The sequence below is a fragment of the Erythrolamprus reginae genome, chromosome 1, assembly GCF_031021105.1.
Source record: "Erythrolamprus reginae isolate rEryReg1 chromosome 1, rEryReg1.hap1, whole genome shotgun sequence".
In the NCBI taxonomy this organism is placed as follows: Eukaryota; Metazoa; Chordata; class Lepidosauria; order Squamata; family Dipsadidae; genus Erythrolamprus; species Erythrolamprus reginae.
In genome coordinates, this window is record NC_091950.1 from 208,078,067 (window position 1) to 208,103,667 (window position 25,601).

Consider the following 25,601-nt stretch of genomic DNA (forward strand, 5'->3'; position numbering starts at 1 on the left):
GTGAAAAATATTGCTTTCTGGAGAAAAATAATTTAAATAAAAATTTAACAAATCAACTTTCTTTTTGCTTCAGATTCATCAAATACATTACTTCATATCTAGTTCTTTCTGTATTAGCATACAGATCCACAATTAAACCATTACAAACAAAACACAAGTAAGTGTAATCTGGCTAATTACACAATGCTCTTGCCCATATGTTCAGTTTTTTGTATTAGGGTTACATCCTTATATATGATCTTTAAACTCACTAGATGTGGACAAACAAAATCATGTGTATATATTTGAGTATGTCAAATGAAGTCACTATCAAAGGTTTCTATAATGGTTTAATCATTGTTCATTTGCATAATGTTCATGAGATTCTATTATAGCTACACTTATGATGCCACAATGTAATTCATTTTTTAAAAAAATTAATGTTGAATAGTATATTTTCTACCAACAGAACATGGCTTCATCTTCTCTGCTGATGTTCTCTTGGTTCTTTTTTTTTTAAAAATGATTTTTATTGAATATAAATATTAAAATTACATTAAAGACATTGATTCAGACTTGTACGCACATAACATAACATAAATACATACAAACATGCAAAAAAATAAAAAAGGGAAAAAGAAAAAAAATGAAAAAACAACAACTTCTAGATCTTTTCTTTTCATGGTAAACTATACTGTTGCTATATTAAAATCAGTTAAACTGTATTCCTTTTGCAGATCTTAACTTTCAATCTATTTCATTATTAATATCAATATTTCAATATCTACTATATATGCAATGCAATCAACATACAAACACGTGATTATTATTATTCATTCCTTATACAGTGATATCTCATCTTACGAACTTAATTCGTTCCGTGACGAGGTTTGTAAGTTGAAAAGTTCCTAAAATGAAACAATGTTTCCCATAGGAATCAATGTAAAAGCGATTAACTCACCCCTTTTGCCTCATTACTGCCGGCATTCGGATCTTGTTCAAGGGCGGGTGGAGAGGGGGGGGGGGGAAGACAGCGCAGGCTGCCCGGGGGGAACCTCATGGTGGATTGACACTCGTGGGAAGCTGCCTGGCGGTTTGTCAGCCAGCGGGACTTCCATCCTCCTTGAAAGTGTTTTTAGTGGTGGCGACAGGCAGGGGGGAATTCCGCCCATGGCAAGGACTGGTGCTTTGGCTTCAGACAAGGCTCCCGGGCTCTCACTCCATGCCTGGCACTTGCTTTCTCTGGGGGAGTCCCTTTAAGGCACCCAAAGCTGTTTGCTTTAGCTCCCCACTCCCCCCGCAGGCTCGAGAACTGCCTTAATTGGAAGGAGCGGTGGAAGGAAAAGTGGAAGCAAGAGGAGAGTGTCCTCCTCCTCCTTGTCCTATTGATCCCGCTCCCAACGGAACAAACAACAGGCCCAAAAAATTGAAAAGGCTTCTTGATCGGCGAGTGTAGTTGCTGGGGGTGAGGGCGCGCATGAGTGGGCAAGGAGAAGAAGGAAGAGACAGAATGAACGCTGGCAGCCCGGACCATGGTGCTGTCCCCCAAACCCAATTCTCCAAATTCTTCCTAACTGCATGGCCAAGAGCGGAAAAGAGAGCCGAGGCGAGAGAGGGAGGGAGCCTCCTCCCTTTCTCTCCTCCCCCCTGTGTGGCGGTGACATTCAGCAGGCTACCCGGCATTTTTACTGGCCAGGAAACAGGCAAGGCGAGTTTGCAGACGGGTTCTTCCTTTCCAAGGACTCAGCAAAACCCTTTAGCTTCACCAAGGCTTCCTCCCTCTGTCTGCTTGCTCCCGAGTAAAGGTCCTTGTCTTTTTCTCTCTCCCTCCTCATCCCAAACGGCAGCCCTCCTCCTGCCCTGGCATTTCAAATCACTTCTCTTTTAAATGTTTGGGTGGTCCAGCCAGACCTGGACAGGCTATCTGGCTTTTAAGGATAAGGACAATGATTCAACAGTCCAATTCAGAAACCTGAAAGGGCCCCAACTCAAACCACAGCCTCCCATGACTCCTCTCCTCTCCAGTCCTGTCCCTGTACAATCTGGGTAAAAAAACCGGGTAGCCCACCGAATGCTACCGCTGCCGTCATGGGAGGGCTGCCATTTGGGATGGGGAGGGAGAGAAAAAGAGCCAAGGACCTTTACTCGGGAGCAAGCGGACGGAGGGATTGTCCGCTGGAGAAATGAGCAGAAGGTGTCTGTCTCTGCTCTGCTGGCAACTAGAAGCGTCCTAGGTAGCCTGGTTGATGCACCAGGATTTGCGAAAATGCGAGGAGGCCTCATTGTCTCCTTTTTTCTTTCTTGTGAACGACTTTAAGTGAAAGCTGCCAGTAGTTTCCCTTCAGGGAGAGAGCGCGTGATTCACCTCACCCCCCCTGCGGTCGCTTCTGCTGCGGTGGCCAAAAAAGAGCGGTGCCCATGGAGTCCTTAGGCAGCTGTGCCTCCAGAGCTGCTGCCTGCCCATGGCGCCCAGCAGGTGGCTCAAGGCGGCGACTGCCATGGGAGAAGCAGGCAAGTAGGAGACGCGGGCGCCCTTTCTCCGAAGCTCCCGCCTTGTGGAAGCTGTGTTGCCCAGTTCCCGGATGGCCCAGTCTGAACTGTTGGTTCTATGCCAGAACAGGGCAAGACCGGCTCGGGGCAACGGGCCAATGGCCACTGCCTGCCCGCATTTTCCCGACCCCCCCCCACCCAATCCCTTAGCAGAAGAGCGAAAAGAGTGGTCGGCCCCTTTCTCCTCCTCTGCCCCTCCTTATATTTTCTGTTTGTTGTAGATATTTTTGAATATCTTCTGTTTTAATTTCCTCTTTTTTGTACAACTCTCTATAGTAATTAAATATTATTTCTTCTATTCTTCCTGTGTTGTTTTTATATATCCCATATATTAGGTTTTATTTCTATCTCTTTTATGTTATTTAGTGTCTTTATGTCTGTCCATAACATATCTAATCTTGCCCAGGAGCATTGTGGCACTGAATAGTGTGTGTATTGTTTTCCCCCTGAATGCAATTCCCTTACCAAATCAAAAAAGTTAGGTGGCAAGATCTTTCTTTCTTTCTTTCTCTTTTTATTGTTTGATAGCCTAATTTTATATCTGAAACAGCATTTAAGTCTCCAATTATGCATATTTTTTCTTTTCCTAATTTAATCATAATTTCATGTAGCTTTTTACAATATTTCTTTTGTTTGTTATTTGGGGCATATATATTTACAAGTAGTATCTTCTGTTGATCTACCTGTATCTCAACCCCTAAAATCCTTCCTTCCTCATCTTGGTATATTTCAATACTGCTTTCACCTTCTATTTCCAATTGTTGATCTATTAATTCATTCGCCTTTTCTATAATGTCTATTTTAATATTTTTTTCCTTCCATGTCACTAGTAATCCTTCAGGTGTTAACCATCTAAATGGTATAGCTCTTCTCAAAAGCTTTTTTTGTTAGGTATTGAAAAATCTCTTTTCTCCCTGATTCTTCTTGGGACTTGCTTCAAAGTTATAACTTCTTTTCCTTTGTATGATATTCTTCCTTTTCTTTTGACCTTGTACACCTCATCTCTTATTGATTTTCTTGTAAATTTGATGTGCACCTCTCTTGATAATCAATGTTTTCTTCATCTATATTGTTTCTAACTTCTTTTTCCAATTCTAGAATTTCTGCAATAAATCCTGTCATTAAATCCAAAATATTTTCTCCTTTTTCTTCGGTCACGTTCTGGAATCTTAAATAATGGGATGCTTTTTTGAGCTCTAATTGGGCTATAGCGCCCTCTAGCTCTCTGTTCACCTCTTTCAGTCTTTTGTTGTTCCTTGTCTCTTCTCGACCTTCTCTGTTTTTTCTTCTATTTCTTTAATTTTATGTTCATGTTTATTTACTGTTTACTGTTTCTTGGGCATCGTCTATTTTCTTTTCTAATCTTTTGATCTCTCCTTTTAATTCCTCAAAATTTCCTTTCATTTCTTCATGATGCTTTTCCATTATTTCTGGTGTTTTGGCTTCCTGTGATTTGATCATGAACTCTGTTATTTTGTCTAATGAGGCTTGCATTGATTGTAAGGAAGGAATTATCTGTCCTTTTCCAATTGCTGTCATCTCTGTGCTTTGTTTTTGTCCACCTGGTGATGGAGAGGCTGTCCCTGACGCAATTTTTTAAAATTCTCTTTGTAACTGTATTTGAAGACATTTGTGATTTAATGAAAAAATTACTCCAGGCTCTTCTACACTCCTTCAAACACACCTCCTCTCCTTTCTCAAACTGTCTGTTTATCACCTCCACTTTAAATTTGCCATCAAATTTCACAAATCAATTTGCTTGCTTTGTCAATAACTAAATACTTATTATTGTGTATTGTTAAATATCAAAATATTGTTGAATATTATTAAATATCAAATATCAAATCTCTAAGCAACGACTATAGCACTCTATATGGTATCTCTTAAATTAATTAATTTGTCCCATATAATCAATCACTTATCAAATATCAATTCATATATCGTGGAAAGCTATAGTTTTATAAGGATTAATTTCTATGTATGATTTCTAAATAGATTTAAAATTATATTTAAATTGTGTGGAATTCAAATGTATTAAATAGAAAAAAAGAGAACAAGAAAGGGAGAAAAAGAGAAAAAAGAGTATAAGAACACCAGGAATTTACCAGCAATTAAATCAGATCACTTGCCAAAGTCTATTTCTGTGTCGTTATCACTTTCAATACTTAGTATTTTCAGAATAAAAGTCCAGGAAAGGGAAGAAGTCAAAATACAAATCTAACAAAGTTCAGTGAAGAGTTCAAATGTCAAAGTCCTGAAAAGGAATTAATGTCCAGATAGGTAAGAAGTCCAGGAAGAAGGCAAAAAGAAGAGTCCAAGTATAAATCCAACAAGGTCCAACCAAACATTCAAATATCCAATGTGGCTCTTATCCCCCCTCCAATCACAAAGTTCACCTCAAAGCCGGTCTATGTCTTGCCGTTTCAATCCTTCTCTTGACAGATAGATCCTCTATCTGTGCCCAATATTCTCTTCTGTTCTCGCTCCCTTTTCTCCGCGCTCTCTCCGCTCTCCCTCTCTTTCACACATCCAGATCTCCACTTTAAAAGAAAACTCTAGGTTATCTCCAATTCCATTCTCCAAACATTCTGGTCCCAGATATTCCGATTCCCTTCTCCTTTTTGGCTCCACTCTCTCTTGATCTCTCCAAGATGTCATTTTGCAGGTCTGCGTAGTCACGTTTGTCCGCTCACTCCCTCCTCTCATCTTCTCCTCACTCTCTGCTCTTCCCTGCGTCTACAGCTTATCTTATGAACAAGAAAAGGTCTGCTTTAAACTCCAAACATATTTAGGATATGTTACCGGAGGTTTTCCTAAAGGACAGTAGTCTATGTTTTATAGTTCTTTCAAAGTTCGAGATCGACTTCATTTTTTTTTCTTAGCGCTTTGGATCTCTTTTATGTTTTCTGTTCTTAAAGCCACCCAGTCAATCTCTGAGCCTTCCTATGATTAAATCAAATCTGTCTTTTCAGGAGAATATTTAGAGGTTCGCTCTCTAAATCTTAAAGTCCAACAGAGTAGTTTACCGATTGATCTTAATGCTTCCTCTTTTGAAGTTAGACCGCCATGTCTTTGGATCCACACGTCATGTTGATCTCTTCTGAGTTTGAACTTCAGGTGTTCCACCTGCTGCAAAGGGAAAAAGCACCTTTCCTCATTTGCAGCAGATTATCCCCTTTATATTAACAATCTCCTCCAGAATAATCGTTTGCCTAAACCGGCGATCCAATGCTCAGAAAGTTGGGCAAAGATCGCAGCCGCTGTCTTTGCTCCACTCCGACAAAGCGCCACCCTGGAAGTCCCCTGATGATGTTCTCTTGGTTCATTTAACCTGCTAAATGGGATTTTAGAAACTTCAAAATTAGTCCCTCCCAACTGTTATTCTTTATTATAAAAAATGTATTCTAATATGGAAAGTAGTAACACATTGGACATCTATTGATCTACTGTACATGACATATTTTGCTGCTGTACAATTCCCCACCTAATCTATAAATTAAAAGGAAACATTATATATGAGCTCACTGTAACTTGCCAGGTTATACACACAGTCAAATTTTCCTATTACTGTATTGCTAAATACTCAAGAAAATGCCACACTGATGCATCTTTTTCTGTGCTATAACTCAAGAGGATCAAACACATCCCAGAATCCTCTGGGCTTTGGCAAAATCTTTCTTCTTCCACTGTTGCAGTTTCAGTTTGTAAAATGCTTTGTGCTTTGGGGCATTGATTATGTTTCATTAAATTACCCTTTGCTTTTTGGAACATTTTGTTTTATGGATGGAATTGACTTAAATACGCCACTTAAGAAACAACTTACACAACTGCCATCGTCTCCCTGTAGATGGCACTCTCTGTATATTAAATAAAATGATATTGTACCAAGATCACTCACACAATTATTGCATTAGCATCAGTGGGCTGGTAACCTTCTCCTCCAGGACACATCCTTTTAAGAAACATTTAAACATTTAAAGACTTTGTCTTTATAACTTAAAATTCACAGAAAGGCATGGACATTTCTAATAGACATAGTTTTTTTTAGAGGGCAAAAGTAAGTACCATATTTTTCTAAGTATAAGACACACTGGTGTATAAGACACACCTTAGTTTTGGGGGAGGAAAACAAGGAAAAAAGGCCTCTGCCTCCCAGCAATTTGTCTCCCAATAATAGATAGTATACACTGTTTGCTGTGTATTTCTGTGCATGTGTGTTATCCATAGAAATAACAAATAAGAGAAATGTACATTATGGCAGTATATTAGTACCAGAAAGTTTTCTTAAATGTAGTCACACTAACTCCTCCCAATTATTTAAATAGACATGCCAAAGTCAAGGTTTAACTCAGCTGCCTTTTTTCTTAATACTAAAACAGGACATTGTTATATTTCACATATCTATACTTTTATAGATCTTTAAAATTGATGTGGCTTTCTGGAAGTATTCTCTGCTATTTAAAAGAAGATACAATATCACTGGGATTATTCAGATCAAGGATTATTTTAAAAAGTTGCTTCATTTGGTTAAGTTGTCTAGGACAATAATAAAGCAGTCTTTAAAAAATAAGTCTAATAATTTGAACATTCTATAGACATTTATTGACTGACCTCCATGCATCCAGATTCAGCAGTCCACCTCCCAGCAATTTGCCTCCTTCCAGCTAGTTTCACTTTCGGTTCTAGCACATGGCCTGCCTGCAGGTCCTGAATCAGCTGTGGGTCAGGAGGCTGATAATCACTTGCTTCTGCTAATCAGGCCCTGCATTTTCTGCAAGGAGGTAAACTGCTGGGAGGCAGAGACCAAAGGGTGGGGTTGGCTGGGTGGGGCTACATTCGGTGTACAAGATGCACCCATGTTTTCACCCTCTTTTGGGGGGTAAAAATGTATGTCTTATAGTCCAAAAAGGTATGTCTTATATTCCATGGTAGATTACATGGCAACTGAACATTGTACCTTTGATTGGGTGGCACTTGATTCTACATTTAGCTACAGAGCACTAATTTCTTCCCATGTTTAATATAGGTTAATGAGATTTGAATAATCCATTGTAGAACATCACAATTTAACATTAAGGTATTTACATAAATTCTTTCTGCAAGATAAAAAATGTTGTTACCAGGATCCCATATTTGCTTTGGAATTAAGCCCTTTAAATTATTGTTTTATTTCAAGGCGTAACTTCCAAATTTCCATTGTGATGCTGATAGCTGAAATTCTTTGTCAAGGCCAATATTTGTCTTGGTTGCTCTTTCCTTTCAGGTAGAGATATCTGAAAATGCTTATTTTGGTCCATTTTGCTAACTGGGATCAGGTGATCCAAAACTGGCTTTTAGCTGATGGGAAATGCTTTCTGTGCATGAGACAGGCCCCACTTAGTGGCTCACCGCGCTTCTCCTGGTTGGAGACTTTCTCGACTACTGTGATTTATGGCAAGGAGAGCTGGAGTAGCTGCAGAGATGTGTGAAAAATGGATACAGGTAGTCCTCGCATAATGCTTAAGTGAATGTTCAAAGTTTCAGCACATTCCCCAAAGGTACTTACGACTTGGATTTGAATTTTCAATGGCCCCTTCTCCTGCATCACATTATTGTATTTTGGACACTTAGCAATTGGCCGACATTTATAGACCATATGCCCCATAGTTATGTGAGCACAATTTATCTCTTCCCCCCCCCTCCCCAAAACAGGCACTTACTTCCAAATTATTTGCTAATTACTGCTGCCCTCACTTATCTCCCAAGGGCACCTCATATGCCATTATTATGTACTCACATATTGCACTTCTTACAGAATGTGAAATACTTGTAGATAGAATTTGAATTCTTAGTATGTCAATAAAGTTTAGAAATTTTTTAAAAATCTTGTAAACTTGATTTTATTCAATACAAGGTGTTTAAAGCAGTTGTAATTGGATAACGTGTTAAATATAATCAGACATAATAAAGAATCAGGCTCTGTTAAAATAAGTGGAAAGTAATAATCCAACTACACTACTTGAGATGGAAGCTAGGAAGAATAACATTTTGAAAAACTAGAGAAAGTTTTAAAAAATATGAAAATAAATGAAGACTCTGGACCACATAGCAATAGAGTTAACTTTTATAAATATTATAAAGAGGTTTTGCTGCCATCATTGCTCCATATTTGCAATAACATAAGGATAAAAATATAACACATTTTATAGTCTTAAGGCTGGATGATATTGGAATAAAGTGGAAAATGTTCCTTAAATACTTAATTAACAGAACTAAGGATAACTTACTCCACTCAAATGTTGTGGACAAGATAAAGGAAAAAAATGGAATTATAACTGCAAAACGAGACATGGTCAGGGCATTTTGGGGCTGTAGGAAAAGCCATTAGGGAACCCTTAGAGAAGTATGTTAATTTAATGCATAATAGTTGGCAATGGAAACTCTTATCTTTCTTTTATTATCAGCGGTGTGTGTGTGTGTGACCCAAGTAATTTGCCTTCAAAAATATAAATGTTACATCTTTTCAGCAGAATATACCTAATAAAGAACAAGAATTATTTGGGTTCTTGATGCAAATATATGTATGGTTGCAGATCTAGAAAAGTGATTAGAAACTCTGTGAATAAGTGATGAATAGAAATGCTGCCCTGCTAGGTGTTGTACATACTCCTGGTCAGTTGGAGGATGATGAAGAAATTGAGGACTCTGATACAGATAGTGTTTATGAATTAGTGGTGGGCCCGGGGTTACAGGTAGTAGAACAGCTGGGAGGCCAGCCACAGGATGTTGCTATCAGTCAAGAATCTAGCGAGGAACAATCAGACGTTCGCTGGATCAATCCTAAATTCAGAAGGGTCCAAAAACATAAGGAACAGGTGTTTGGAAGAAGATATTAAGGGGAGGAATGGGTTAAATACTGGAGTGATGTATTTGGTACGTCAGGGGGTCAGTGGGGAAGAAGGGTGGAGTTTCAATGTTGTAGGGCTAAAATGAAAGGTATTTCGTTCAGCTCCCAAGCAAGCAAATGTATGCTGTATTATTTTACAGTCATTTCTGCTGTTTTTGAATCATGCTGTGAGTACATAAATCTTGTTAAACGGAGAAGGCTGGGAGGAATGTATGAGGAATGCAATTAAGAAAGATAACGGGAGGAAGAGGAATGTGCTAGTATGAACTGTATTTTGAATACGGAAGGGAAGAGAAATAAAGATGGAGTTTCTTTGTTTATGAAATACTGCATTTAGTAAGAGTTATTTGTAATAGCTAAAGTTCTACCAGAAACCAGAACAATAGGAAATGAGCATGCCTTTTATTCCGCTAAGAATAAAGGATAGTTGTTACATTATGTATTTTTGTGATGGTTTGGAATATAGCACTACTCCATTATTACATCAACTGAATTTTATTGGCACAATGCTCAAGATTTGCATAGTAAATTTCATTCGTATTCTGATTTTTGTGATAGTCCACCAATCTGAAGCTGGTGATGAAGTGGTCCACATAAAGAAAAAACTGGAAAACACCAGATTAAATAGCAGCTGTTCCATGGTCTTAAATGTAGACCATTCCCACTTAGAATGAAGGTGCAGGAATATCAAATTAAGGGGTCAATTGAAGCAGCAAAAAAAGTCTTCCTTATAGTAGCAAAATAAGTTTTCCTTATAGAGTAAGTAAAAATGATATCTTTTGTAAAACAATTAAACCATTCTACTTACCAGTTATGTAATTCAGAAAAAGCAGCTTTAATTTTCTTTATCGAATTATCCACCTCCTCTTTCACCATCATGCGGTATCGAGTCAGTGAAACAGTGCAGCGCTGAAGATCTTTAACAGATTTCTCAATATTTAGACCTATAAGAAGAAACAGCCATCATCCTTAGTATGCTACATTTATATTCCAGGGGTTTTTTTCCAGGAGCTTGAGGCAGGGCACCTTGCAAATCCAATTTTACTTCTACATCAAGAACCTTGTGATTGGACTGAGAAAGGAAGTTTGAATCAAAATCACCCAGAGAACTTTCATGTTGATAATGACCTCCCTGTTCTTCATTCAACACTTCAATCACTAGAACACATTGCCTCATCAATTGCTATTTCACTAACAACCTTGATTTAAAAAAGATCAGGTATCCATGAAGCAAACTTGCAAATAGTTATATAATGTTCATTATAGATCCTGTGTATTAAAAAATTCTTTTTTAATTATAGAGGTTATGTTTTATAAATACAACATTTTTAGAAAATATTTGGAAAAAATAGAAAAAAGAATCTATAAAAAGTAGATTTAAAAAAATCTTTAAACACAATACAACAGTGGTGGGTTACTACCTGTTCACCCGTTTGGCAAACTGGTAGTGGCAGGAGAGTCTGCCCACCCACCTGGATGTAATCACAGACGATCTGCGCATGCACGGAAGGGACACGTGCATGTAAAGTGGGTGCACGTGCGCATTCAAAGTTACAAACCGTTAGCAAAGGTAAGTGAAACCCACTATTGCTATGCACATTGTATCTCTAAATTATCTTGCAAATTTATATTACAGTTATAAAGAAAAATCCACAAAGAATGTTCTGTGTGAACAAATTGACTTTTTAAAATATATTAGAAAGTAACTACTGTCCACTAGTACATTGATTTTTCACTATCTTAGTTTTTAAAAAATGATTATTTAATGCAGCGCTACTATTACAAACCATAACATTTCAATTTTGACACAAAAAGAAGTATTATAGCATGTTTGCCCTTTGCAATTGGATGTTGATCCTTCAGAAGTAAAATTACTTGCTTCTGGTTAAAAAAGATTAGATTATTTCCTATTTTGTAATATCTTATTTGTAACTTGAAATCATGCTGATTATTCCAATATAATGGTACCTCTACTTAAGAACGCCTCTGCTTAAGAACTTTTCTAGATAAGAACCGGGTGTTCAATTTTTTTTTGCCTCTTCTTAAAAACCATTTTCTACTTAAGAACCCGAGCCCGGAAAACTTTCCCAGGAAATTTGAGAGCGACACAAAGGCCTTGCCAGTTTCCTGCCATTCCCCCTTTAATCCTGGCCACCTCGGGCTATTTTGGGCTTCCAGAGGAGCCTTTTGGTGGCGCTTAAGGAGGCTTTGGCAGTCCAGAGCGAACAAAGCATTTTCCTTTCTCTGGGCGCTTGGAGAGGGAATAAACCTCTGCCAGCTCCCAGAGAAAAGAAACGCTCCCTTCGCTCTGGGCAGCCGAGGAGTCACTACAGCGAAGGAAAGGTGCCGGCTACAAAGCAAGCGAGCGAGAGGAGAGGGGAGCCTTTCAGCATGGGAAGGAAAAGGCAGCAGGTAGCAGCCAGTGTATGGGAGGCAGCCTCGTGCCAGGTGTATTGGAGGCATGTGCTCCTCCTCGCGGCCTCAGAGTCCCTCTTTTTTTTTAAGGCTTAAAGTTTTGGATTTTTTTGATTCCCTTCACCTCACCTTCTTCCTTTGGCAGCGACTCTCCTCCTCCTTCCTCCTCTTCCCACCCAAATTCTGAGCTTTTATTTCTTTCCTAATGGGTTTGCATACATTATTTGCTTTTACATTGATTCCTATGGGAAAAATGGCTTCTTTTTAAGAACATTTCTACTTAAGAACCTGGTCACAGAACAAATTAAGTTCTTAAGTAGGGGTACCACTGTATTTATTTTACATAATGCAAATTCACCACCCTTACATCATCCCAGGGTTTCATCTAGTTAACTCCAGCAATTAATGGCTCTCCTCTCATGCATGTTTGCCTGCATTTAATCCCTGGGGGTTTTCCATCTGTTTTTCCTCTTTGCCCTTATCCGTCATTAACTTAATTTAGCATTAACCTCATTCAGGTTATTCTTATAAACTTCTGTGTTGTTGAGAGAGACCAGAAAATTCTGGAGGTTAAGGACAAAGAGGCTACAAATGTATCATCCTGATCTAACTTCAGCTGGTAGAAAGTGGTACAAAAGACAGAAGCCGCAGGAGGAGTCTCATTATAATAATTATACAGGATCTAATCTGGGTCAGTCAGCGGGATCAGAGGTTTAGTCTTCTGAGCTTTCGGACTCATGCTGGAACACATCCTCAGGGAACTTCTTTCTAGCAGAGTGTGTGCTTTGGGCTATTCTGTGTGTACAAATATTGTACAAGTACTTAGGGGGTGAGGGCTTAGCAGCAGAAGGAAACATCAGCCCACAACTTAATAGCTAATCATCAACATTTCACTCAACATCTAAAAAGCTACACACAACAGGCACCATATAAACACAACACAGAGAATAGCCAAAACACAGACTCTGTTAGAGGGAAGTTCCCTGAGGATGGGCTCCAGCACAAATCTGAAAGCTCCGAAGACTAAACTTCTGGTCCCGATCACTGACCCAGATTGGATCCTGCAACATTATCCTGGGACATGTCTATTCATCTTCAATCATAATAATTATATTATAATATATAATAAACTAATAAGGCAAATGTCAGGGTTCCAAATAGCATTCAAAATTAGATCAGAATCCAAGTCAATGTATTCCAAGTCAAGTTCCAATTTATTCTCAAAGCCATTTTGGTACATCTGGGTGAAACCCGAATCTGAAGTCCTCCAGGTTTAACCACCCAGTTGAAAGGTCAAGTCCTTGTCCCCACATGCACAAATCCATCATAATTCCAATCTTCATTTGCCATGCTGGCAGAGTACATACAGGTACAGAGGTGCAGAGACAAAGGTGACCTTGGCTTTCTAGAAAGAATTTGTTATGGCTACATACTAACAACCTCGTACTATCCCACCTCGCATTTTCTCACAATAGAAAATGCATAGTAGAATAGTATAAAGTGTGGCAGGTCAAAGATCTCAAATAAAATGGCTTCGGACTGACAGTGATTTTGTGACAAGTCAGATGCTCCCAAAGATGTTTGTTGGTAAGATAAGAAATACATTTACTGTTATAGGATAGGCAAAACATTCACTTCTGAAATTAATAGTGATGTTGCATTTACAATAATATTTTATTTATTTATTTGATTTTTTTTTAATGCTGCCCTTTTCCTTAGACTCAAGGCGGCTTACAACATGTTAGCAATAGCACTTTTTAACAGAGCCAGCATATTGTCCCCACAATTCAGGTCCTCATTTTACCCACCTCGGAAGGTGATGAGATTTGAACTGCTGACCTACAGATCTACAGTCAGTTTCAGTGGCCTGCAGTACAGCACTCTACCCACTGTGCCACCCTGGCTCTATTATTTATTACTTAGATTTTATTTATTTATTACTTAGATTTGTATGCCGCCCCTCTCCGAAGACTCGGGGCGGCTCACAACACGTGGAAACAAATCATAAATAATCTAACAAATTTAAAATTAAAAGATTTAAAAGACCCCATATACTAACAGACATACACACAAGCATACCATATATAAATTAAACATGCCCAGGGGAAGATGTTTCAGTTCCCCCATGCCTGATGGCAAAGGTGGGTTTTAAGGAGTTTACGGAAGGCAGGAAGAGTAGGGGCAGTTCTAATCTCCGGGGGGAGTTGGTTCCAGAGGGCCGGTGCCGCCACAGAGAAGGCTCTTCCCCTGGGGCCCGCCAACCGACATTGTTTAGTTGACGGGACCCGGAGAAGGCCCACTCTGTGGGACCTGATCGGTCGCTGGGATTCGTGCGGCTGGGAACAGTAATGAATCGTTATCTAGTCAAACTGAATCATAATCTGTATTACCTCTTTTTGGAGCTGAATCTTCTGCTTTCATTTGAAGATGAGATCCAGGGACCTGCTGTGATTTAATGGTGGTAGCAGGTACTTTTGATTTTGTTCTACCAACTTTGCACTGAAGTGGTGGTGAAGACTGGAAAGGATCAGGAAGCTCTGTACTATTTTGTTCTGGCTCTATAGACACTTTTGAGGATTCTTCTTTTTTGTCTAGAAAAACACATAAACAAAAAATAGAATGAAATGCAAACAAGACCGGAAATAGTCTTGTGACAAGATGGGCAATAAATAAAGACAATAAATAATATTAATCTTGGACAATAAACAGAAAGAAATATTGAAATAACGAAGAATTATTTCAATACGATGTATTTGCAGAACTGTCTTTTTCAGATACCCTGAAAAGAGATTGTTATACCTCAAGTACAATCAATCAAGTTGTGTAATGAGACAAAAAAGGCATACTTTCTCAATAAAAGCTTAATTAAAACATTTTAATTCCAGCAAACAATATTATATTCCAACTACTTTGCTGATTAGGACAAATGACAAAAATACCTAAAGTAAAGAGGGAGGCAATGAAAATAGTACCAGAGGATAGAACAGCAGTAGTGGCCTATTATGTGGAGAAAAGGACACATTGTACCATGCTGAGATCAGGCAGGTGCTCTGCATTATGAAATACTGTAAAGAACAGTTAGGAAAGGAGACTAAAAGAAGGAGGAAGTAAAAGCTGTGAAACTAATTATATAAGATAATATATGGCAGAAAATGGTTTAACCCACATCTGAATGTCCCTTCACATTTTCAAATCAATATGCAAGCTAAAACTAAAAACATATATTAAAGTACCGTGGTGCCTCATGATACGAACCCCTCGTCATACAAACTTTCCGAGATACGAACCCGGGGTTCGGAAATTTTTTGCCTCTTTTTCCGAACTTTTTCCACCTTATGAAGAACCCACTGCCCGAACGCCGAACCCGGAAGTTCGGCAAAAGTTCAGGTTTGGGTGGCCGCCGAGAAGCCCTGCTGCCTGGCTGTCGCCTTTTGAAACAGCTGGGGGGCTTCTCGGCGTTCTCCTGAACGCCGAACCCGGAACTTTGGCAAAAGTTCAGGTTCGGCGTTCGGGTTCAGGACGCCGCCGAGAAGCCCGCCGGCTGTTTCAAAAGGTGACATCCGGGCAGCGGCGCCCAGCAGAGTGCCATTTTGCGGGGGGGGGGGGGGGGTGTTGTTCCTTGCACGCATTAATTGACTTTACATTGTTTCCTATGTGAAACATTGTTTCGTCTTACGAACTTTTCGCCTTACAAACCTCCTCTGGAGGTTTCTTAAGTTCTTAAGACGAGGTATTACTGTACTTAAATCCTGGCTGAATGACAATGGTGGAAATTAAACTGATCACATACAAACACTGACCTGCTATTTCTGGTCTTGCCTCTCTCCTGTTCTTGTATTCCCAGCTCTTTTCTTCAAGAGGATTTTTTGATTTTTCACTGGCATATTTGCCAGGAAAAATATCTTTAGCACAGCCATTCGTCTGGCATTCATTTACTTCTTGGGATTCCAGAGATACCTTTTCTGTTCCATCCTCTCTACCCTTTGTATCTTTGTTTCGGTGATGTTGCTTTGATTTGCTTCTTTTTCTTTTGCTGTTCTAATTAAATAAGGTTAGCAATATTACTCCACACAGATCATGCTGCAATAGGAAAAACAAACCTATCCACATTTCTTTCTTTCAACTGCAAATTCTATTCAATGTACTAAATGTAATTTTTATTATCAGGGGTTCATTTACTTCAAATACATATAGGAAGTATAAGAGTCCGCAAAGAGTTGGGCAGCCCGCAAGTCAAAATAATAAAATAAATAAACAAGGTGATAAAATAATTACAAACAGCTTCAACTGACCATTGGATGTTTAAATAAAATTATTTTTAAAAGCATATAGCTTCCTCAGCTAAGAAACAGAGATGAGCACTAACTCACTGGACAGGGGAAACCATTAGCTTTACCATTATCCTGCCTTTATTATTTTTACAAATAACTTAAGGAAGAGAACAGTTCCAACACACCTTCCTCCTCCTGTTTTCACTGCATCAGCAACCCAATGTGGCAAGTTGTGCTGATAGAAACTGATTGGCCCAAAGTCAGCCAGGTGGCTTTCATGGCTAAGGTGGGCCTAGTACTCACTGATTCCCTGCTTTCTACTGCCGTAGTGCTTTAACCACTGAACAAACTGGATCTCAAATTTATGCAGATACAAGTTTAAATAGTTAACTCCATTTTGGAATACATTACCTTCTTTTTCCCAGTCATATTCCATTCTTTTAAAAATTGAAGTGCGCTACCTTAAGAGGAGAAGAGAATGAATGATTAATATACAATAAGCAATAATAGTGGCTCAGAAGATTCCCATCTTAGAATGCTACTGATGGTTTTAATCTTGCTGTTCTGCTCGGGTCAATATGACCCAAAATGAAATTTGAGACTTGTAGATTATTTGTCATGTAGATCTCAAACTTGTGATTAATTGACTTTTCCTCATTTGAGGGGTTCTTACTATGAGTGTGGGGGTTTTTTCATTTTGTTTACTTTTTGCTACATGCTGATTGTTACATTTCGTTATACCTGAAACAATGCAAGTGTATAGTAACTGCGAACACAACAGCAAGGTTAATACTCTGGAAGGTGTCCAAATTTTTAAGAGTGCAATTCTGAGATGCATCAAGAATGCTTCTCTACAGTTAAGAGACAGGTTTGCTTTCTTTGGCTGCCAGAGTTTGGTACTATCTCATTCATTTCTTATTAAAATTATTTCCCCTCAGTGGGTCTGTCTTAGTAACCCTTCTAAATTATCAGCAAAGCAGCCGTAAAGTCAAATCAAGTTTATGTAATTATTTCCCTCACCCAAAGTATTCTTTCTTGGATCCTGGAGATTACTATTAAGAAGGTGAAAATTTGCTGATAATTTCAAAATGGGGCTTATTAGTGATGTTTATAAATCCTTTCTCAAGTGACCAAACAAAAATAGTTTCCTTTTAAGAAATGTTGAATATTGCCTATTAATAGGACACACAACCTTTATTTCACCTATGAAAAGTATGAAACATTTCGCAATTAATGCTTGTTTCTGAAGACTCAGTGAAATGCGAAAAGCATACAGACCATCCATAAAAGCTTGTACTGCCTTGTTTACATTGTTATCAAACTGCTGTAGCACCAGCACTATCTCATTGTTGCTTTTGTTGGGAACAACTGAACGGACTGCATTGATCTGCAAGTAAGAGAGAAAAATATAGTTTGAAGCAAGAGCTACGAATGCAAAAGAAATGTAAATGAAAATATGACTTTGTGTTGTATTTTTGTATTAGGAATTTGCAACTATCTTTCAGTCTTGCAATAGCCTATTTGTATAAAATAATTAGAATTTCTCAATGCTATTGGTACAATTGAAAGAACATGTGAAAATTAGTTCTCCCCTTTTTTGCTATGTCTGATAAATCCCACACTACAGTTAAGCTACAGCTGCTTCCCCCTTTCTTGGCAGCAATTTTTTTCCTCTTCCCACCTGAAAATTAGTCCTGACATTTCCATTTATTTGCATCCTGCAGTTGCTTGTTAAATTTTGACCAGCTTTTCAGACAATGGTACACAAGGGCCCTCTTATATACGCTGTGCCAGCCTGGATAGGATTTTGACATTTTAAATTTGATGAATAGCATTTTCATGCTGTAAATTTTCAAAAAAACCCTAAATATCCCAGAAGCCCCGTTGTCTGTTTTCATCTGGCTATTCAACTGGTCTAAACGGTTGCCTCTTCTAGGATAATACATGATATGCAGGATGGAAATGTTCAGAAATGTGCTTTCTATTTGGCCCAAGTCATTGCACAAATGCGACTATACCACTGAAGATGGGCAAAGAACTGAGGATGATTGATAAAAACATCTCTGCCCCATACTTTGGACACATTGTGTAAGAGCTAGGTTTCTAGAAAGGACTCCGATGTTGGGGAAAGTGGAATGAAACATGACCAGTGGCAAGATGGAAGGACACAGTTGCAGTGGCAATAAGTGTCAGGGATGTCAAACTCACAGCCCATGGATTAGATGCATCACACATTGGCCACCCCAACCCCTGTTTTACCAAAGGGGAGTTGCAATATGTCACATGATAACAGCCTTGATGATGCATTTGACAGCCCTGATCTATGTGGTCACTAAGAGTCAACACTGACTTTTGGTGGCAGATAATCAATCAATCCGTCAATCTCCTTGTTTAAAAAATATTTATTAGATACATTAAAACACCACATAGAAAAACACAAATACATCAAAACAGATACACTAATATAGGGCTACATTTTCCCCATGTTTGTAATAAGCTCGCATTGGCTAATATCCACAATTATGTTATCCCTTATGTACATATTTACACTTTATATTTACTTGTTCTTCCTTTCTTCCTTATTCTATAACGGTTGTATAAAACAGTCTTACTTCTTCCACAATAGTTTATCTATAACTTTCTTATCAATCATTTGAATTATTGACATCCTTTACTTATTCTTTCTTCCTTCCAGCCATTCATATAATTTATTCCAAAGTAATATTCTAATTCTACTTTTTCTTTCATTGTCTTTGTTAATTTTTTCATTTCAGCACATTTCAATATTTTTCTAATTATACCCTCATATTTTGGTATTTCCTCACTTTTCCAAAATTGCACATAGATTATTCTAGTTGCTGTGATGGTGTATATAATCAGATAATATAATTCATTTTTATATTTTTTATCAAATATGCCCAATAAAAATAGTTCAGGTTTTGCATCTATATCTTCTTTTGCCATCTCTTTTATCTAATTTTGTTCCAATTTTTTTTTGCCTTTAAACCAATCTACCATAAGTGATAGTAAGTTCCCTTTTTCTTCCTGCATTTCCAACACATTGATGATAAACTTGGGGACAACAATCTATCAATTTCAATCACTCAATCACTCATCAATCACTCAATCAACCAACTTGCTAATAAAAATATCCCACCAGCTACACTTGCTTGACTCACTTTACAACCATCAATAGCCCTCCAAATGTTTTTTTAGAGTGTCACTGATTTGTGTTAGAGGTGTGATAGTTTAATAAAAGTTGGCTTTTGCCAATGAATAAACAAACAAAATAAAATGTAAAAAAGAATGGTAGCTTTGGTTTTGCCTTGATTTTGGCATTTTTAATTTTCTTAATTCTTATTTTTGTTTAATGGCTGCAACATTTTTGTTCCTTATAAGTCTTAAATATGAAGAACCTCATGCATTAATTGTTAACAAATAAAATTGAGGATTTCAGTGGGTCTAATTTGCATTTAAAATTATACCTGCGGACACTTTCTGTTATGTCAACATTTTATAAGAGTGTATGTATCCTGTCATCTTCTGCATCTAACCACAAAGGAGAACCAAACGCAATAGAGCATGATGAAGAAAAGACAGGTAATTAATTAATAGGGAAAACTATCCTGGGGAAAATGAAAGAAATTTTAGGTTGCAAAGTTAAGACGTGCCCTAAAAGGAAGTGGGCTTGACTTCTACGAAGATACAATATAAATATAAAAAATAGGAGGATGCTGAATTTAGGATTAATACTAATTATATAAAACCATACTAGGTATTAAAATTGCATGTCCAAAAAAGTCTTAGCTACTGACACAAAAAACTCTATCAACTGATATAATGTAGTGTTTGGAATTCTGGAATGTGACAAGAAAACCCAGGTTCAAATTCCCAAACATGGAGTTCATTAGATACCCAACCGCCGATAGTGTTGCTGCAAGTACTAAATAATGATACAATGTATATCCTTTTGAGCTCATTAAAAGATTTGTGTGTGTGTGTGTGTGTGTGTGTGTGTGTGTGTGTAAAATAGATAAAATCAAGCACATATACAAGTTAGGATTTCCTTTTCATATTATCCAGATGACCAGAGTTGAGCTCCAGACAGGAAAAGGAATTGTTATCTACAGCAACAACTGATATTCATTCTTGTTATCAAGTAGTAGAATTTAAACATCCTTGGCTGGAGTTGGAATGCAGGGCAGCTAGCTCAAGGACGTCCACCAGCAGGACTAATTATTTTATCGTGTATGGAAAGCTGGAGTGCACATTGTTTAAAATTTGAACGGATTGATCGATATATCTGGTGAGCTGCATGATGTGATCATTAAAAATTGTACCTTTTCCTTGATGTTTGTTGGTGAGCTTATTTCTGCCATCTCCTATTTGAAAGTGCTGCAAGAAACAGCTGCAAGCTGCAAAAAAATACAGCAAGTTATGCATATAATAAGTATGAATACTTTAATTTTCAATGTCTTGCCCATTCAAGAATAAGGCTGCTAATGTTTTAAATAGATTTTCTAAATTTTCATGCTGTTTTAGTCTAATAACCTGAACGTCATGCAGAAGGCCTGGAAAGGCTCATTTGTCAATTTCTATAAATCAAATTTCTACTAATAATACAGAAAACAGAAAATGCCATTTTTCCCAGGGCGGGCTGAGACTAAAAGGAAAATGACATTCTGATGAATCAAACTGTTGAGACATTATCTGTTCATCAACAAATGTTTTTATTAAAGGAAAAAATACTTTTTGAAGCTCAAATCTAAAAAAATGGCTACAATTCTTGCTTTGGGTTTACTATGGCAAGCCCTTAGTCTGGCCAAACAAAAGCTGTGTGGGAAGGGAGAAAAAAGAAGCAATGTTCAACACTTCTAGGAGTAAAAATAAATATCTGAAGTTGCAGAAGGCAGATTCCATTTTAAAACTTCAGACCACACAAGTTCGGCATTGAAAGAACTATTTAAAGAAGAAGTTGCTATAAAATTCAAGGATGAATATATTTCAGGAACAAGTGAAGTTATTTTTAATTAATTATTTCAATATGCCATATATTACAGAGGACCTCAACAACTCAGCCCCAAATTTCTATTGCTAAGCAATAAGTAAGTTTTGTCCATTTTGCAACCTTTCTTGCAACAATTGTTAAGTGAATCACTGCAGTTGTTAAATTAGTAACACAGTTATTAAGTGAATTTGGCTTCCTCATTGATTGCTAATCAGGTCATAAAGGTGATCATATGACCCCAGGACACTGCACCCATCTGGTTTCCAAGCATCCAACCTTTGACCATAGGGAATCATGAAAAATGGTCACAAGTCACTTTTTTCTATGCTGTTGTAACTTTAAATGGTTTCTAAATTAATGGTTCTAAATTGAGGACTACTTGTATTTAGCAGGAATTCAGAGTTTTAGTCTGCAGGATTTATTTTGTTTTGTACTAGAACACTGGATGCCGGACTTCCAGTGGCGATATCAAGGCGGTGCAGAGGGAAAAGGATGAATTTTTCATGTGCGGGGACCCTTCAAGGGCGCGTTGAGTTTGGAGAACCACGTGAGACAGGAGGGAATCCCGGGAGACAGTGGGGTAGAAAGCAACTGCCAGCTGGAATGAGGGAATCCCTCTGTTAGAGAACCAAAACGGCATTCCGAGAAATAAAACAATTCCATGCCTGTGCTTCTCACCGGGTAGGATTTATTAACGGCCATGCCTGGATTATACTGGAATCATTCCAACTCTGAGTCCCTTAGATTACATCCGGGTCAAAACCCCATCTCACATCCCCACACCCACAAGTGCAGTCATGAGGGTCAATCCTATGCAGGATTCCTGATTTCTTCCTGTGTTTGTTACTATGGCATCTGGAGAAAGGAATGTGTGGTGGCATCTCTCTCTCTCTCTCTCACTCCCAAGCTGTGTCAGGCCCATCTTGGACTTCACAAAATGACTTTGGGCCTGACACCCTCTTTCCAATTTCTACTTATGAGGACTTAAGAGTTCAGGAATAGTGCCAGAATGCATACCGATTCTTTCTGGGGGAGCCTAACCCCATCCAGAGTTGAAGTTGGCAATATACTAGAACTAATGCAAAACTACAGTCACTTAGTTTGCTAGGACGGAGTCTCAATCCCATTCTTTCCATTCAGTCCCTTACTGCTTTTAGGTCAAGAATTAAATTGCATCACCCTGCCATTTTAATGTAGAGAAGTATAATTGATTTTAGCTTTATGAGGTAGACCAGACAGGAAATATGAACAGATTAGCTAATTCTACATTATTGTAAAATTATTACATTAACATATTCTTGCAAGACTGAAAGTATATCCCTCCCTCTGTCCCCTTTAAAGCTCATGAATCTGAGGAAGGTCTCTTCTGAGCTTCTTGTCTCTCCTATATACTCACTGTGGACTAAGCTGCATTTTATCTGGCCCCTTGGCTGTATGCTACATCCTGTCTCTCAAGGTCATTCTCATATTCCATTACTATTATATTTAGCTTCATTTCCTTCAGAAATCGTAGCATTAGTCAAGCCCAGAGCCACCAGAAAGTGATCTGTCCATTTAAGTTTCTGCTTTAGTGAAGATAATGGAGTAGACACTAATAAGGATATTTGGCATTTGGAGTGGAATAAATTAGCTCAGTCCCATTTTTATCTCACATAAAATACATTTTTATAATAAAGAAAAACAACAACATTAAATAATCCTGAACTGAAGAATTTCTTCTGAGTACCAAAACATATGGTAATAGAACTTGAATTTCTTCATTATAAAATTCCCAGCTATCCAAATTTTATTTACTTTAGTAGCACTACTACATAATTTAAGGTGATTGTTCATTTATATTTAAAACTGAACACAAAACAGATATTACAATAAAAACCTTAGCTCAAGATTTGCTTCTTCCTTTCAGATTCTGAATATTGAATGAATGGTATGTGTGTATGTATGTGTGTTAGGAAATGGGGTTTTTAAAATGTTTTTTAGTAGGAATTTAGATTTGTCGCAAACTGTCTTTTTCACTTGTTGTGAGCCGCCCCGAATCTGCGGAGAGGGGCGGCATACAAATCTAAATAAATAAATAAATAAATAAATAAATATACAGTAGTACTTCGTGATACGAACCCCTCGCCATATGAACATTCCAAGATACGAACCCAGGGTTCGGAAATTTTTTGCCTCTTCTTATGAACTTTTTCCGCCTTATGAACCTGCTGCCCGAATGCCGAACCCGGAGGTTCGGCAAAAGTTTGGGTGGCCGCCGTGAAGCCCTGCCGCCCGGCTGTCGCCTTTTGAAACAGCCGGGGGGGCTTCTCGGCATCCTCCCGAACCCGAACCCGAACACCAAACCCAAACTTTTGCCGAACTTCTGGGTTCAGCATTTGGGAAGCCGCTGAGAAGCCCCGCCGCCTGGCTGTCGCCTTTTCAAACAGCCGGGGGGGCTGTTTGGCAAAAGTTGGGGTTTGGCGTTCGGGAGGACGGCGAGAAGCCCCGCCGCCTGGCTGTCAGCTTTGCAAAAGAGCCGCAGAGGGAATTCCATGGGTGGAGCTTTGACGTCATGGAGACATCTTTCCTGGCTGGCCGAAACGTGGACTCCAGGAAGGACATCTTCGTGACGTCAAAGTTCCGCCCATGGAATTCCCTATTGGGATTCCCCACCTCCGTTTGAACCTCCCGACCGGCCGACAGCTCCGCGGCTCTTTTGCAAAGCTGACAGCCGGGTGGCAGGGCTTCTCGGCGTCCTCCCGAACCCGAATGCCAAACCCGAACTTTTGCTGAACTTCTGGGTTCGGCGTTCAGCAGAACGCCGAGAAGCCCCCCGGCTGTTTCAAAAGGCGACAGCCAGGCGGCGGGGCTTCTCGGCGGCCTCCCGAATGCCAAAACCGGAAGTTTGGCAAAAGTTCAGGTTTGGCGTTCGGGTTCGGGAGGACGCCGAGAAGCCCCCTGGCTGTTTCAAAAGGCGACAGCCGGGTGGCGGGGCTTCTCGGCGGCCATCCGAACCCAAACTTTTGCCGAACTTCCGGGTTCAGCATTTGGGAGAATGCTGAGAAGCGCCCGGCTGTTTCAAAAGGTGACAGCCAGGCGGCGGCATTTTTGCATTTTTCTTGCACGCATTAATTGATTTTACATTGTTTCGTCTTACAAACTTTTCGCCTTACAAACCTCCTCCTGGAACCAATTAAGTTCGTAAGACGAGGTATTACTGTATATGGAAAGTCTTTTAAGAAAAGGCTGAAAGTCAGCTTCAATTACCCCTGCCCCTTCTCTTTTTCTTTCTCTGTCACTGTATAAGCTGCCTGGATGTAGAAAGAAGAAAGAAAATAACAGAAACAACATACTGCTAACTTCTGGGATTGATTTCCAAGCACATTCAACCTGATAGAGAAAAATGCTTTCTTACCGGTATCTCTTACATGGCATGGATAAGAAGCTGTAAACTGATAAATATTATGTCTACTCCAAGACATGACTCTCATCTTGCAAGATAAAGATTTTTTTTTCACTATAATAGCCATATACTGCAAAAGGATAAACAAAAGCTTCCCATTTCACATAATTTCTCTCATGTATAAATGGGCTTTTCATTTTCTTACAGAACACATCAAAACATTTTGCCGAAATTGACAATGAAACACTATATATCAAAAGTGTATCAAAATAAAGATGACAAAATATAGAAAGATTTATATCTTAACTGAAAATTGAAAAAAGAAAGGGATTAGCAAGCAAAACATATTTTAAAGAAAACCTGTTTAAACATAAGAAAACCTATGCGTCTGTTCTCAGGTTTGCAAACTATTTGGGGCATTTATAAGAAATGGATATGCAAATTTAATAATAATGATAATAATAATAATAATAATAGTACCAATAAGTGCCTTCGATGCAATCCCAAAACATCTGAACCACCACCATCAGCATTGACAAAATCACCACCATTCAATTGCAAAAGGCAGCTTTAACTTGAAACAGCTTAGATCCTTAACACTATCAAACAACATAATTAAACTTGAAATTTTCCTCAATGATCTAAGCAAATAAATGACAAATCCATGGATAGCAATTCAATGACTCTTAAATCATCATTTTAGTTCAGCAAAACATATCCACATTGTTCCATCTCATTTTTCTAAGAGGGACGCTCAAGGCTAAGTCACAGATTTGTTCTAAAGATCAAGAAACTAAAATGGCGTGTGCAGTTTTTGCACTCTTTGGCTCAGCCACTCTGGCAGAAGCAGAGATATAAAATAACAAAGAAAAAAGTTCTTCAAGTGTGGGACTGATTTTTTTTAAAAAAATACTGCCAATGCGTATTGTTATCTTTTAAACATGTAAAAGTGTAAACAATCTAATGCTTGTAGCAATAACAGGAACACTAGATTCTTTCCTCTGATGCTGCTGACACTGCAAGAAGTACACTAGTTTGTTTTTCCAATTGCTGGAGTACAAAAGAGTAAAGGTAAAAAGAAGCAAAACAAATAGATGCAGCTACTATTAG

General features: G+C 38.5%; 1 protein-coding gene across 4 annotated transcripts in view; it reads right to left on the reverse strand.

The window, feature by feature from the left end:
* SPATS2L (spermatogenesis associated serine rich 2 like) overlaps window positions 1–25,601 on the reverse strand; it is a 62,734-nt gene that overhangs the window by 4,244 nt on the left and 32,889 nt on the right. For 2 of the 4 annotated variants that reach the window (XM_070732083.1, XM_070732084.1), the window contains 6 exons: window positions 20,442–20,516; window positions 17,380–17,488; window positions 16,513–16,562; window positions 15,631–15,868; window positions 14,221–14,421; window positions 10,224–10,359 (listed from right to left, as the gene is read on the reverse strand). In XM_070732083.1, coding sequence (XP_070588184.1) covers window positions 10,224–10,359; window positions 14,221–14,421; window positions 15,631–15,868; window positions 16,513–16,562; window positions 17,380–17,488; window positions 20,442–20,480 — 773 coding nt within the window. In that variant the 5' untranslated portion in view covers window positions 20,481–20,516. Of the gene's footprint in view, window positions 1–10,223; window positions 10,360–14,220; window positions 14,422–15,630; window positions 15,869–16,512; window positions 16,563–17,375; window positions 17,491–20,441; window positions 20,517–25,601 lie in introns of those variants that run through there. The other 2 variants (XM_070732085.1, XM_070732086.1) reach the window with 2 other exon arrangements.